Source organism: Polypterus senegalus, chromosome 12 (genome assembly GCF_016835505.1).
Source record: "Polypterus senegalus isolate Bchr_013 chromosome 12, ASM1683550v1, whole genome shotgun sequence".
NCBI lineage: Eukaryota > Metazoa > Chordata > Cladistia > Polypteriformes > Polypteridae > Polypterus > Polypterus senegalus.
The window spans coordinates 76,387,850-76,403,597 of NC_053165.1; the positions used below are offsets into that span (position 1 = coordinate 76,387,850).

The 15,748-nt window shown below is 46.8% G+C and overlaps 1 protein-coding gene across 1 annotated transcript; it reads left to right on the forward strand.

Annotated features, from left to right (window-relative positions):
- The first annotated feature begins 1,403 nt into the window (after positions 1–1,403).
- Positions 1,404–15,390, forward strand: loxl1 (lysyl oxidase-like 1). The gene is made up of 7 exons (XM_039772343.1): positions 1,404–2,922; positions 6,974–7,082; positions 7,252–7,389; positions 13,870–14,026; positions 14,412–14,507; positions 14,808–14,923; positions 15,091–15,390. Exons 1-7 carry the CDS (start codon positions 1,923–1,925, stop codon positions 15,095–15,097), a joined length of 1,623 nt encoding a protein of 540 aa, XP_039628277.1. The 5' UTR covers positions 1,404–1,922; the 3' UTR covers positions 15,098–15,390.
- The last annotated feature ends 358 nt before the right edge of the window (positions 15,391–15,748 follow it).

Below are 15,748 nucleotides of genomic sequence, written 5' to 3' on the forward strand. Positions count from 1 at the left end.
TGCTTGACATCATGTGACTCTTAAGTCATGGGTATAAGAGCCAATAAGCCCTCGTTCCAAGTGGCTGGCTTACAGGGGCACAGAATTATTCAACAAGGTTTCATGCAAAAAAGAGATAATATGTGCAAAGGAACTGGCACTCAGTGCAATTGCCACCTGCTGTGCCACTGATGCCTGCTCTCCGTGACAGGCAGTCTGCCAATGCATTGTTGATCCTAAGCAACCTGAGAGGTAATTGACACTGCAGTTGTGCAAGTCACGAGCTACAAAGAACAAACCCTTCAGCTAAAGCCATGAACTGCCCTGACCTCTCACCTCCCTGGAATTTGCTTCTTTTCTTATCGTTCATGGAGCCCTGGCACTCAGCTAGTTCCCACCTGCAGCATTGCAGTTGCTTTGACTTGCCCGCTGATTTGATATTTTGGCACACTGGAACTTTCCTCATGAAGCTGCTTGCTTTACTCTGTCACACCTGAAGCTTGCTTGTTATCCACCTGCTTCATCTTTGCTTGTTGAGTTTTGGATGTTGAAGATCATCTTTATAGTGAAAGCTCTCTGTGTCCAGGTGACTCAGTGGTTTGCAGTTTCTCTCCTGAAGAAGTTGAGTGTTGCACCTTGTTAGGCATAGTTTGATACAGGGAAAAGTAGGGAGAAATGACACCTTTTATTGGCTAACTAAATAGATTACAAATGCAAACTTTCAAGGCAGCTAAGGCCCCTTCATCAGGTGAGGTGTAACCCTTGAAAGCTTGCATTTGTAATCTATTTAGTTAGCCAATAAAAGGTGTCATTTCACCCTACTCTCTCCTAACGAAGTTAAAATGACTTATTGTGTGGGGATCAGTGTGCAATACAATAGACAGGTTTGATATCCAAGGTTTGCTATTTTTTAATCATTTTGCAATGGAATAAATTCAGGCAGCAAATCTACCCCCATTTTAAAAGGGGTGCCTTTCTAAACATTCTTCCAGCTCCTGAGTCTCCCCCAATTACGCCAAACACCTCAGCCAATCCCTAACGAAATGTAACCCTTCTCCAATTCAAAGAATATTGTACCTTCACGTTTCCAGAGATCAAATGCCATTAGTGTCACCAAATGCCCTTACCTGTCTACTTGAAAGCGCTCACAAAAGGACGGCTAAGACCTGAACCTGAACCATTCATTTCATCTGCCAAGGCTCAAGGTGTAGAAAGTATTCGGTCCTCGAGATCGGCGAACTTCTCCAAGTGTACGAAATTGCACGAAGTATATGTGCCCTGTGGGTTCAATGAAAAGGAGCCTCATGCAGCACCCCAGGAATGAGCGATCCCTCAGCAGGGTCCCAGGCGGGCAGCACTAGGACCAAGCGGAGCTGACAAGGTTCGTGTTTCCCGCGAAGCCAGGCGTAGCGATCAGGAGGAGAACAGAGACTTTAGGCATCGAGGCTGTCCTTACAATGACTTATTTACAACATGCCTCTCCAGAAAGGGTCCAGTTACACTGAAGGACTGGGCGAGCGAGCGCCGCAGCCAAGTGAGGCCAGCGAGTCAGGATTGTGCGGATGTCGTGGGACAAAGAGAGCGGGCGTTTGTGAGCGTGCGTGCGTGTGTGCGCGCGCGTGGAAAAGTGAGCATCGCGCGTGAGTGTGTCAAAAAAGCGATCGAGTGTGCAAGAAAGTAGGCGTGTGTGTGGAGTTGCAAAAGAAAGGTGGGCGACCTAGTGAAAACTTTAATGTGAGCTAAAGTGAGTTTGGAACGAAGTTTGTGCGGGGCTGGCGGATTATCTGAGAAAGTGCGCAATCATGTGTAAACAAGTGAGCGAGCGTGTGCGTGACTGGCTGCGTGAGACTGTGGCTGCCTGAGGTAGCTGGGTCGCTGGGCCACGGGAATTCGGCACAGTGTTCGTTACCGCAGCTCCGAGGCTATCACCTGAGCCCACGAAGATGGACACGAGTAACCCAGCCTGGACTCTGCGCTTGCTGCTTGGGCTGTGCTGGATTTTACTTTCTAAGGCTCAAGGAGAGGCATCGGATAACAACCGGAGACAAATGATCCGCTGGGAGAACAACGGTCGGGTGTACAGCCTCTTAAACAGCGGTCCCGAGTACCTGCCCGCGGGGCAGGAACAGCAGGGCAGAACTCCTTGGGTGATCCTTGCTGACTCATCTTCTCGCAGGACCCCGGGAAACACGCGCAGGCAGGCGCCTTCTTCCCCCAGAGAAACTGTTCGCGGACAGACTCGACATCCTTTTGGGTTCGGCCAGGTTCCGGATAACTGGAGACAAGGAGCGGCGGAGGACAGCAGCAGCATCAGTTCAAACCGCTTTCAGCCGTCTCCGTCTGGCCGAGCGCGACAAGGCTGGTCATCGTCGTCGTTTTCTTCTTCTTCCTCCTCTTCTTCATCTTCACTGTACCCGCCTGTCAACGTGCCATCGTACCCACAGTACCCTTTGCCGCGGCAGCCTCAGTATCATTTTCCTTACAATTCCAATCCTTTCCCTCTTCCGGAACAGGATGAAAGCTACTATGACCCTTATTCCAGAGGGAACGGCTATCCCGCAGGTGAAGCTTTCTTTGGAGGGGAGGACCGCGCCAGACAATTCTTTGGGCATCGGAGCGAGCAACAGCCCTACTATCCGGCTCCTGTCCGACCTTTTGTCCCAAATTCGCCGGCAGAGTTGCCTCCAGAGCAGCAAGCGCCGATTTCCGACGCCCTGGACCACAGGTACACCCACAGCCTGTACAACGTGGATACGGCTCGAAGGGCCGAAGCGAGCTCCGCAACCGCTCGAAGTCCGCCCCACCGGCCCTCCTCGGGAGCTGCTGTACCTCAGGTTCCGCCCGCACGACGCCCGGACCTCCCTGCAGCCGGAGCAGAGGAGTGGTCGCCTGCGCAACCCAGGAGCGGCAGTGTGGGGAACGTGTACAGGAGTGAGCAGAGAGGTGAGCACAGCCTGGCTGAAATGTTTGGATTGCATTTGCAGTAAAAGGAAGTTTTAATAGTCGAGCTGACCAGCATGGCTAAAGGGGGAGTGATGAGGGAGCCAGTCGGCACGTTGGTGCACTGGCCTGGGCAGCTCCTGTGAGGGTCAGCATGGCAGTTCTGGTCATGTTGCTTAATGCGGAGTTTTGATCCTCCCTCCATGGTCCTTTATGTATGTGTGTGTGTGTGTGGTTTATTACTATGATTTTTTTATGTGTGGTGTGAGGGATTGGAATCTCAGCAAAAGATGGATCCTGCATGTCTTGTGTTCATTAATAACAGACAGGTTCTTTCACACATGTTGATCCAGTAATAGAATCAACAGATTTGGGAAATGGATGGATGGATGGATGGATTTGTGCTGACCTGTTGGAAATCAGTCATACAGTTAGCATTATCCCTTTCTATTTCTCATTGGACCGAATTGGGCACTGCCCATTGAAATACAGCAGAAATGCCCATTTGACAGGGTTCAAGGAGAAGAGATGATGCTCATTCTGTCTTTGATGCCAAATCCATCCATCCATCCATCCATTTCTGACGTCAGCCTTACTCAAGGAAAGGGGTGTCCCGAGCCGTTCCTGGTAGTATTGCACAAAGGCGAGAACCTACACTGGAGAAATGCCAGTCCAGTGCAGGACATCTACACCGACATAGCTGACCAGCTTTCACTCATTTATAGTAAATCTACATGTAGACTGAAATGGTGACCCATTGCATGGGGGTCAATAAAAAGTGACAGGGGTCACTTTCTTGTCAAATAATCTGCACACCACTGAAAGGGCGTTGGTTATTTATCTTGTATATAGCAAGTTTCTCTCAAAAAGCTTTTTGGAAGTTAGACATTAGCATTATACTATTATCTGTTAGATTTGATTTCTTTAAATCTTATTCTTTGGGAGAAATTTAAAATTACACAGGGGTTGCAACTTAAACAAATAACTAAAGACCTTGGTGCAATTAAGGAATAATGCACTAATCTTAGATAGATACTCTGATTCACAGTATAAATGATAGAGAGGTATATTTCTACTTAATACCATACTGTTATGAATGATAGTTGATTGAAATAAAGATAGATTCTGTATGTAAAATATTCTGTTTCTCTTCTCCGTATGCTCATGTGGCACTTGGTGCCACCGCTCTACTGACAAGCACCACACCTAACCTACCTGGAAGGGGGCCTATCCCTCTCAAATGCTTTTGCCAAGATTTCTTCCTTTTCTCTTTTCCTATCAGGATTTTTTGGGTGTGTTTTCTTAGAGAGTCAAGGCTGGCGGGACTGTCAAAAAACAGAACCTGTTAAAACCCATTGAAGCATTCCGTGGGTAATTTTGGGCTATACACAAATTTCTATGAAAGGCTGCCCGCTGACTGGGCCTGTCTTTACTTTCAATCCTTTATTTCAACCCAGTTCACCATCAGCAGAGAACTTCACAAAAGCTTTCCCTTGTGCCTTTATGGTAGCAGTTAGACAGAGAAAATGACTTTAAGCTTTCACTCACAAACTTTTATTTATTTACATCAAAACCAGTAACAACAAGTATAAAGTGATGCATAGAATCATGCAACCTGGAGAGTTAAATCTTCTTGTATTCCCGTTAGCGACAGCAAAATGCTAGTAAACCTTCCCAGGTGGCTCTCGGTTTCTTAGTTGAAAATTAAATTTTCTCCATCAAAAATCAAGAAACAGAGTTCCTTCCGAGAAAAAGAAAAAAAAAGTGTCAGTTTTTTAAAATCTGACTTCATAGTATGCTTGAAGGAAAGCTCTTGAGATGTTTCAGGCAGGCTGTGTGATGTCCGCTGAAGTGGACTCAAGGGACAGCAGCGACCGCATAACCATTAATGTAACTTCTCGGCTGCCTTCTGTTAAGCATCCTTAACTGTCTTAAATATTCACCTATTAGCTCTTTTTAATGTGCCCAGTTTAGTTGAATTTGGTTTACATACCCTTAGCCATTAGCAGGCGGTGTGATCTGCTGGCCCACAGTTACGTCCTTGAGAAAGTGGCCTTTCTGTAAAAGCCTGTCATGGTGAAGTGACAGGTGCCATGTTCAGTTCCTTCATAGCCCTCTTCATGAAGTACAGGCACAGTAGGTTACTCAACTGTGTAACCCCACAGAAAATAACTTTGGAGTCGGGCAGAGCAGGTAAAGTCACAGTCCTGATGCAACTTGGGAAGTGTGTGCCAAAATCCACAACAGTAAAATCTGAAGCCACTTGATTCCAAGGCTTCCAATATCTCAGACATAACAACCCATGGCCTGGGCTGGAGGCACGAACAGAAACAAAATGGAGTAGCTTGGAATAAATAGCAGCACAGAAACAGTTGTACTAACAGTGAGCAGCTCTAATCGGGGTCACTCGACTAAAGCACTGAGTCTTCTACTCCGAGACCCACGGGACAGACATTTTTTCAGCAGCCTCCCACCTGTGTTTTATTTCTCCTTGGATTTATCTGGAGATCAAAACGACGGTGTGCATTGGTACATTCTGATTAGTAAGTAGAGCCTTGGCCATTTAAAGCTTACAGGGAAGAAGGGGGATTTGGAAATTAGCCTTAAGCTTAACTGGAAGCCAGCAGAATGACCCAAGGACAAGGCTTATGTAGCCTGACTTTCTCATTCTTGTCAGGGTCCTTGCATTAACTGAATGCTATAAAGGAAATGATCTGAGTAGCCTGCAGGAGTCTATTCCACTAGAACCGGCCTGGCCTCTCTGTATTCTTCATAGTATTGCATCAGAATGTTTTAACTGGAAAAAAGTAGGCTTTGTATGAACCTACGTTGTGCAAAACTCATGCTTAGGTCTACATCATTCCCACGAATCCATAAGGTTTGTGTTTTTCTGTTTTCAAACACAAGTCACTCATCCAGTCTTGTGAATTACTAAAACAAAAGGCGAGACATCGTTTGGGCTGAAGGAAAGTTACGTCAGCCTGGTTTGTAATCACATCTCTAGGCGGAATTTAAAGTGAGAACAGCGACAATCCAAGTGTGGACACAAAACAGTTAAGCAGAAATGGCGAGCAACTGGCAGACGTTTGCATCCTTCACATGGTTATCATTTGATGGTATCAGGAATATTTTACTACTCTGTGACAGAATATGGCCGAATTCCACAAACAGAAACGGTCCATAAAACACTAACAGGTGACGAATGGGACCTTGTCACATTCTTCAGGTCATTTATAGAGTGCCTTTCAGAAAACACTCGGCTCTGGGATTGTCTTCTCTCGGGTTCTTGGCTGCTCACACCCTGAATCTCATACCAGACACTTTGGTTAGCAGTGGAAGTTTCACATCTGCTGGGCAAATGAACACAATGAGCACCTTGGGCATGGCCCTGTAAGCTTAATCGTGTCCTCATTCTTAGCTCTGCTGACCATTTTGGTGTCCACATTATAGCCTGCTTGCTCCACTGGCAAACATTGAGCTCCTCAGAGTCATCGTTATTTATTTAAAGTGACGTCTCTGTTCTCCCGGTGCCACTCTTTGAACTTTTCAACTGGCATAATGCTGTTCTGAACATCTCCAACACAAGTGCCAGTGCACAGTCTGGCCAAGAGTAGCAGTAGACAACATGCCAAGCTTGGCTGGAATTAGAGGGCTCTCAAGATTTTTAGAGAATGGCAGATGGGTTAGACATATATATATATATATACATGAGCTCTGCACCCCAGCAGGCCTTCAGTTAGGGAGGCAGAGTCGCCATATGTGGAGGAATCAGCCACGGCCATCATAAATTGCACTCACGCCTGACTTGGACCTGGATACTGGGTGAAAAGTTCAGCAGACATGATGAGGGGTGAGGAACTAAATCAGCCCAGAATGGTATCTGCTATTTATGGTGTGCAGTCAAGGTGCTAGACGTAGCTTGTGAGTTTTTAATTTGGGTTTAAACTGCAAGTTCTCTGCCTTCCATCCAGGAGTGCAGGTGATGGGCGCAGTACTATGTCAATTCAGAAGTTCTCTTTGGCTTTGCGTGTAAGCTGACTGCTTCTCTTTACAGGCCTTCCAGACCTAACGCCTGACCCAAACTACGTGCAGGCCTCCACCTACATCCAACGAGCACATCTATACTCTCTTCGCTGTGCCTCTGAGGAGAAATGTCTTGCCAGGTATGAGGCGCTTGAAATCCTGCTTGTAAGCACATGTCTCGGCCTGCTGGGATTCCACAGAGGAATAGTGGGTTATGGGTGCTGGCGCCATTTCCACGTGATGTTGAAGAGAAGAATGTGTGTGCTCTGCACCGCCAGCACTCAGCTCCACTCTTGTTTTATTCTACAGCTCTGCCTACGGGCCTGACGTCTCTGATTACGACATCAGGATTCTCCTCCGTTTCCCACAGAGGGTCAAGAACCAAGGAGGTGCCGACTTTCTGCCCAACAGGCCGCACCACGCATGGGAATGGCACAGCTGTCACCAGTAAGTGTTTCAGTCATATGGGGGCAACCTGCAAGTGTGGCACCACCTCTCACTCAGAAACCTTGCTATGTGCCATGTGTACAAGTCAGCCATCAAGCCCGCACTCGCCTGTCTTGTCTACCCAGCAGCTGTAGAGGTGACGTATTCATGTTTGCACTTGTCCGCCATCCTCAGATCCTCAGGCTTGTTTGTCTCCTGCTGTGACTGCACTCTGAGTGCAGAAGGAGGCTGCAGCCTTCTTCCATATTTAGCTCTCCTCCTCCTCCTCCTTTCCCTTGTTATGCTTGAATCGGACCAAATTTCCTTCTTTGCTCCACCTGTGAATTACACGCCTCCCTATCGGCTTTGACGCTCACTGAGATCCTGGCCTGTTTGAGTTCTGTTTTCCAGCATTTTGAAAATTCACTCAGTTCGAATGAAAGTGAAAGCAATCGATGCTGCCATGGTACACCAGCCCCTAAGACTAACCCTGTCTGGTCGTAGTCAGTTTACGGGCCCGTTTGAGACCCCCGGCTTAGTGAGGCTTAGTGCTGTGGCGCATGATGTCGGGCTCAGCGTGCTGCTTCAGTACCTTTGAGCCCAGGGCTCCATTGTTAGTCTTGTGAATAGCCCACCTCTGATGATGTTTCCAGGGATGACGGCTCAGCCCCAGCTTCGCTCTACTGGCCACACTGGGAAATGCAACAATCCCCTTTGATGGCCTTGAGGCAGTTAGTGGCTCTTGTTAAATTTTCATCTATTGGGGGCTCCAGGTTTGCTTCAGTGATAGGAATTTCCAGACTGAAAGATGCCTTGTTATTTACTAGGTAAGCAATTAACATGTTCTTCACAGCCACCGTGCCAACATGTGTGTCCCACTATCTGTCCCAGTTGTGTCCACATAAGCACCAAGCTCCTGTCTGAGTGTCCATTTAATGGGGGCTGGCATCAGATGAAAAGCAGAACCCTGAAGGGGATGCCATACACAATTAGGAGTTGCCAATTAAGCAATCATGTGTTTGGAATGACATAAGTAGAAGATATGGATAAATACCAGACTGCTAATTGAACCCAGATCCCAGTGCTGGCTTAGTGCTGTGCCAGAGTTTAGTGTAAGTGTCCCAACAGTTTCACTGACGGTACAGAACGTGTGAGGCACCCTAAGCCTTTTAGCCTTTTGTTACACATGTGACAATGACTGTGCCTTGCGTCTGAACTCCTGCCATGTTTCATTTCACTCCATCACATTCAGCTCTGGATAATATACGTCACGTGGTCATGCTATTGTGAAAGAAGGACTAATGGCTGTCCCAAGGCACAAAGCAGCCTCTGGCAAGTGGCACAAAAGGAGTGAGCCTGAGGAAGATTACAGTGTCGGAGAAGAGGATCGGGACTGGGAAGAGTTACTTTTCCCAAGGCTGCCACAGCTATAGCAGAGACCATGTTCTTCTTCCTCTAACTGTATTCCTTTGCTCCTTCCCTACTTTCTTATTACCAGCCTACTCCCAACATGCTGCCTCCTCAGCTCCATCAATGCCATGTTTAGGAGCTGTGGGGATTTCCAGAGGAATGTCATAGCTATTGGTGTAAATGACCAGTTTGCATTCGAGTTGCTGTGATTAATTAACTACTTGGTTTGCACAAAATGCCATTAAATGTCAGCTCTTTCTTTGTGCAAATAAAAGCAAACCAGACACAGTGATAATTGCAGATGTCCAAATCCACTTTGGCTACAAAAATACCACTCCGGTGGATCTGGTTATTATTTCTTTTCTATTACGGGGGGTTGAAAGGTCACATCTCTTCACATTGTAGACAATTCAGGTGACCATTTTGATGGGGCCTTCACGTGTATTTCACGTTTGTATTTCCCTTTTGTACAAACACAGCATAACGCTGTCACCATGTCATCCCACTTTGCCCTGCTCTCCTCCTGCTGGCAGAGAAAGCCACCATGCACTGTGTTCCTTGGTCTGAGTGTCAGTCTGACACATTAAGTCTGGTGTCCTGCATCATCACACACCACATTTCTTCCTTTTGCTTGTCCTCTTTGACCAGCATGGCCTCCTGCTTCATGTGTCCAGCTCTGTAATGAAGGTCAGTGCCATGGATCAGCATACCATCTGGCTGAGTTATCATGGCAGTGCTGGGTGATGCCCACTTGTTTATTTTTGCGCAGTGTTCACCCTGTTTGGACAAAGCAAATAACCTTTACTTAACATGGTGCCATTTCTACAGTATTTTAGAATTAGGGCTGAGGCAGGGTAAATTGGCATCTCTGTGGAATGCAGTGCCACCCTGTAGCCTCTTTGATACCATCAGCCCTGTGGAAGCCTGGTGTGACAGTGGCTGTCACATCTCAGCTTCTTTTAGGAGTTTATGACCATGACCAGTGTCCTGCTTATTTTCATTCGGTCTCATGTGAGTGACCACCACATTTCTCTTTCCAGTCTCTATGGATGAACATTAGGTACGAATGTGGGCTTGCCAGGGTGACCCTGCTTGTTGTTCTCTACCCATACCTATATGGCTTTACTCTTCTGTGTTCGATTGCTTTTGAAGTGGCATCTTGTACTTTAACTCAAAAAAGATTTTGTACTGCTGGTCATTGTGAAGTAAATGCTGGTTTATTGTTCAAAACAGTGACATTGCTGTTGCAGTGTTGTGAGGGAGGAAGGTGCTCGTCACCAGCAGAGTGACGGCTCGGGTGTTAATGACAGGTCTCTACCTGGAGGGATGTTGGTTTAACTCAGCAGGCCCACCCATCCATTAATGTCTAGGACAAGAAGAGAATGCTTCTTTAGCACAAAAGGAAGTGACACAGGACCAAGGTGCCTTGGGAGACTGGCAGTCTGTCACCCAGAGGTCAGAGCTCACTGTTCTGGCCTGGAATTTAAGGGAAAGCTCTGAACAGGGGAGCCATTTAGCAGAGGCTCCTCTATGGCGGGCCACCAGCAGCTGCTCAAACATTGCTTGAGTGCCTGGAAGCCAAAGGTCAATAATCAGCAGGGCCGGGAACTATAAATGCCCTGCAAAGAAAGGAAAGGCTTGTGCCCTGGAGAAAGTGAGTAATGTCACACACTGTAAAACACAGAGCACAGGTGTCCATTTACCTTCTCAGACTGAGGCCCTTCAAGTGAACGGCGCCGTGGCCTGTGAGCTCAGCTCTTGTGCTTCAGCTCAGTTCTCCTCCTAGGCGCAGCAATGCAGGAAATCAGCCTAACGCCCTTAATGGTCAACTAGCATACCAGAGCTCTTAGGAAATCCAGAGCGGAAATCCTGTTTGGATTTGTGATAAACTAACAATGCCATGGAGAAATGTCTGTTCCAAATGCGAAAATATGTATGAGCTCAGTGCCGAGGGCATTAATGGGAAACAGCAGGCTGCCCTTTTGAAATCTTCTCGGGAAGAAGTGGCTCTGATTTCAAACAAACATACAGGTATGGCGGCAGAGCATGGGAATTCAGCGCCTTGTAGCCCCCATGTGTTGTGGGCATGGGCAGTGACACTGGAGCACTGGCTCACCCAGCATTATGACTCTAATGGCATAGCTTTCCAGTGAGAGAGAGCGGCACCGATTAAAGGACAAGGATAGGGCGTGCCAATTCAGAATTAAAATGTGATCATTTTGGAATGTACAGGGCAGTAGCTCAGGCCCCCACAATTGTGAAAGGAATGAACTGGCCTTTCATTTCAAGGATGCATCATCTGCTCGTAGGATCACAACATCTTGAAGGTGTCTTCCACTAGGCCTGAAATCGTGTGCAAAAAACGACAAGTGATTTTGGCGGAGGGGAGTACCCCGTGCCTGGCCACCCAGTCACAAAGACTTGATGTGCTCTTCTTCTAGGGGCTCCAGCTGCTCCTATCTGCTGATGTGTCTTACTCTTCTCCTCCATTGTGAGCTCGTCCTGTCTCAATATTTTTGCATGGGTTTACGTGTTGATGTACAGTATATCATCTGGATCTGTATGATGAGTAGTTATTAGGGCACATACGGTACACAGAAGGGCTGGCCACCTTCAGACCATACGTTAATCAAACTGCCTCAAAGATCTACCACTAGTTGTTCTGATGCATTTGAAGAGAGCGCTAAAGTATCCCCGTGTAACTTTCCAAAAGCCATGCTACACTTACACATGAAGCCAACAGATGCTGTTCTGCAAGGTCCCTACACAATTATTTCTTTATTATAATGTTTATTGAGCACACTGTCTAGACGTGTGAGGAGATGTTTCAAGATGGGTGTGCTGCTGACACAAAGTCAACTTCAGTCAGTCAGTGTCCAACCCGCTATATCCTAACTACAGGGTCACGGGGGTCTGCTGCAGCCAATCCCAGCCAGCACAGGGAGCAAGGCAGGAAGAAACCCCGGGCAGGGTGCCAGCCCACCACAGGGCACACACACCCACCCACACACCAAGCTGTGACTTCATACATTTCTGTTTGTGACATATTTTGTTGTAGTAAATCATTGAGACCTCTAGAGGGCACTCAATCAAAACACAAGATCTTTCACTAGAATTTTCATCCCAGGCATAAGAGATGCTTTTATGAAAACAGGTTGAGTGCGAAAGCCCAAATAGATTCTAATTGCTAAGTAGAGGAAAGAGATTTGGAGGACAGTTGCCTAACCTGGGTGAACCAAGAAAACAGCCATTACACTGATGACCCTGAATTTCTACCTTCTACAAGTTTTCAGGCACAGTCCTTGAGTTGAAGTTACGATTTAGAAAATCCTGTGTCCTGATGACCAGAGCAGAACTCGTCTTTACGACAAATGATACACTTCATGTGGAGCTTTGAAAGATGGAAATAACCGACTCCCTTTCACGATTTGCTCCTTAATACCAGGCCCGGTCACATGCCCAGAAGTCTTCATCTGCTTTGTGGTTTTGGCCTGATGGGTTTGATCTCTTCTGGTTTTCTTTGGTGTTTGTCCATCTGGTGATGCTTCAGGACAGTCCAGAGGAGAGCAGCTGTCTTTTACTCGCACAAGTGCCTCGATTGCCTTCTTTCACATAAAGCACCTGAAAATGTTTCATTTTGCTATAATTAAATGTGAATCATTTCTTGATGTGTTTGAATACTTAAAATACGCTGAATTAAGAGTACATGTCAGGGCATGAGATGCCATGCTAGGGTAAGAAGCAGAACAAGAAATCTCGAGGGCACATCCAAACTCTGTGACCAGGACATGCCACCCCAGACACCCGTGTCCTCGTGATGTATTTGCTGACATTTATTAAAGCCTGACTGAATGATAAAAACACAGGGCAGATAAACGTGGCAGGTGCTCTCGATGTTACCGCTACTGATCGTGCAGTTGTCACTGACCCCAGGATCTGTAAATGGGCAGCCAAAAGGATCGGAGATTGTTTATAAGGATTTCTCCTGCACATAAAAAGATGTCTGAAAGAGTAAATAGTGTAGGACAGGGAATTCAGTTATTCTCGCCCAGAAGCTGAATGTGGCCAATCAGCGTGGAAACTGTGGAGGTGTCTGTGCTGAATGGATTTGGCCTGAAAGAACGATGATTACTCGAGCTCCTTACTGAGGATTGTGCTCCGTTTTATTTTATGAGTCACAGCGGTTATCTTTAACTTATCAGAATGTCAGCAAAACACTTTTGAACCTCAGTATAGCATAGAATTGGTGGCTTAAAAGCAGATCCTTGTAAAGAAAGCAGAATATTTATGCCATTTAGTCAGCAGGACCTTTAAAGGACATTGCAACAGCACACATGAATAAATGGCTGACCTTTTATTATATAGCACCATTCAATTGCCACCACCACTTCATTTAAGCACATTTCAATTTAAGTGACCTGCTCAGAGTGACACAGTAGATCAGAAGATGGCACTGGACTCTTCTTAGCCATTAAACTGTAACTCAAAACTGAGGTGTCCCCTTCACATCTGCAGAGGCTTTACCTCAGCTAGTCCCTCTTTGCAAGGACTCAGAAAGTTACTCCATGAAGAGGTGAGACATTTGGAGAGATAAAGGAGGACTGGTGCTCAGGTAGGTGGTCTCTGACTAGGCCAGGGTGTCAGCCTAGCAGAAAAGTGACGCTCTAAGAGAAGAAAGGAACACTGACAGAGGACAAAGATGCTTTGGAAGGGTCCCTGCGACACCAGTGACCAGACAATGCAGTGGAACGCCACGGTCTGCTTATCTTAGAGAGTTCATTATTGCTGTTGGAGATGCCATCTATCACTACTCTCCCTGTGCCAGAGGCAGCCTGCAGATTGTGAGCCGAGCACACACTTGACAGGAAGGTTGTGTTGAACTGCAGGAGGTCGAGGTTAGTTAGGGGGTCCTGATCCGTGATGTCTACCTGCCCTGACCCCGTATCGTCACTTATTGATATTTAAAATGAGACCCCCTTAAAATATCCTCTTCCACCCAAAAAAGTGAAAAGCAGATCATCAGCATTAGGGTGATGCACCTCTGCCACATGCTGACAGCTCTGCCAGTCTTCTTCTCTCTCATGCCCACAGGCACTACCACAGCATGGATGAGTTCAGCCACTATGACCTGCTGGATGCCAACACTGGGCGCAAAGTGGCTGAGGGGCACAAGGCCAGCTTCTGCCTGGAAGACACGACCTGTGACTTTGGCCATCTAAAGCGTTATGCCTGCACATCCCACACTCAGGTAACAAGGATTTTTTTCTGTGTCCCGTTGCCTAAACTACATCCGTCTTTAGAAAGCCTAATGAGAGCTTTGCATGGAAATTGATGAGCTGGCCGCCTAGTGCCTTGCAGCTTTTCTGCTCTGTAAAAGACAGATGAGAAGCTTGGTAATAGCAAGTGAAGGCTGCACTGTTCCTACCACTCTGTCGCCTGTGATTGTGCCTGTGCCCGCATTCACCATATTCTCCCTCTTGGCACTGTTTTAGTTCACTCATGGAAATGTGCCATCCTTTTTAAGAGTGGGCAGCTTATGCTGCTTCCTTTGTTTGGGGCACCTGAAACAAAGTTCTTGATGTGCTTGTAAGGTGATTTCTAAAAGTACGAGTGATGGTTTTCCTCTCTTTCAGGGTTTAAGTCCAGGATGTTACGATACTTACAATGCAGACATTGACTGCCAGTGGATTGACATCACAGATGTACCACCAGGAAACTACATACTCAAGGTATAGCGCTACCCTCGGGTTGCTTTTCTCTTTCCTTTCTTGCCCTCTCGAGCTCTGTACATGCCCAGAATTTCAGGGACTTTTGTGTGATTCAGCAGATTTAAATCTCACTGCATTTTGGCTTTAGAGTTAGCTGCCCCCTATTTGTAAACCTGCTCTTGGTGGTATGTGCTCCTCTTCTTCAACAAGTGATGGACGTGAAGTGACCAGCTCTCTTTGGCTCAGCTCCCAGCATTGCCTGCATCACTTCACGGAGGGACAGGAATTGCTTTTACCTGCCTTCTCTTTGTCTTCCTCCAGATACAAGTGAATCCCAAGTACTCTGTGATGGAGTCAGACTTCACCAACAACGTGGTGCGCTGCAACATCCATTACAACGGGCGCTTCGTTTCCACTACAAACTGCAGGATCTCCCAGTAAGCAGAGGATTTCTATTCAGTTTAGCTCCAGTGCGGGGATGTCTGCCTGTTTGTACACGAAGCTCCCTGTCCACAGATGAGATTTCCTCTCATCGAGTACCTCTAAGTAATCACCTTTACCCTTTGTTTGTTTGTTTCTTTGTTTCTTTCTTTCTTTCTCTGAGGTCCTAGTCACATTGCTGACTGAACCATCTCCTGCTCTAGGTTGCTCTTTTGTAGGACTCAACACACACTTAATGAACATCTCACTGGGTCAGCTGCAGTGACCAGCTGCCACTTTTCATCGGGGCAGCAGTTAGACAGCACTTCTTGTAATGGCCGAGAGAAACTCGGGCATCCAGTTAGAGACTAGACATCTGCTCGAAGCATCCATCATCAAGCATGAGTGTGTGAGTGCCTAACCATTAGCTGTAAAAACATTGAACTTGGCTTTCTGCTCAATAAATTGTAGCCTTTAGACTTTGCATGAGTGCTGGTGGCTTGGCTGAACTCTTCCACCTGGGAAAATCACCACTGGTGGAGGAAGAGCAGCCCATTGCTCTTTTTCTGGTATCTTGAGGTTGTGCATTTTCCAGACATCTTTCTAAACTGGTCCCACTCTATTCACTGGGACTGCTGTTGTGAAAGTTGTTGTGAAGGGACATGAAAGTTTTGGAATTAAAGTAGGCAGAAAGCTAATCAGCAATAACGGAAATAAGGAGATCCATTCATCCAGGTTTCCATTTACGGAATATTCTTATTCCAGTGTAGAGTCGGGAGGAGTTGAATTATCTCTTCAAGCATCAGGTGGAAGATGGGTGCCAACCCCGAACAGGACAGGAC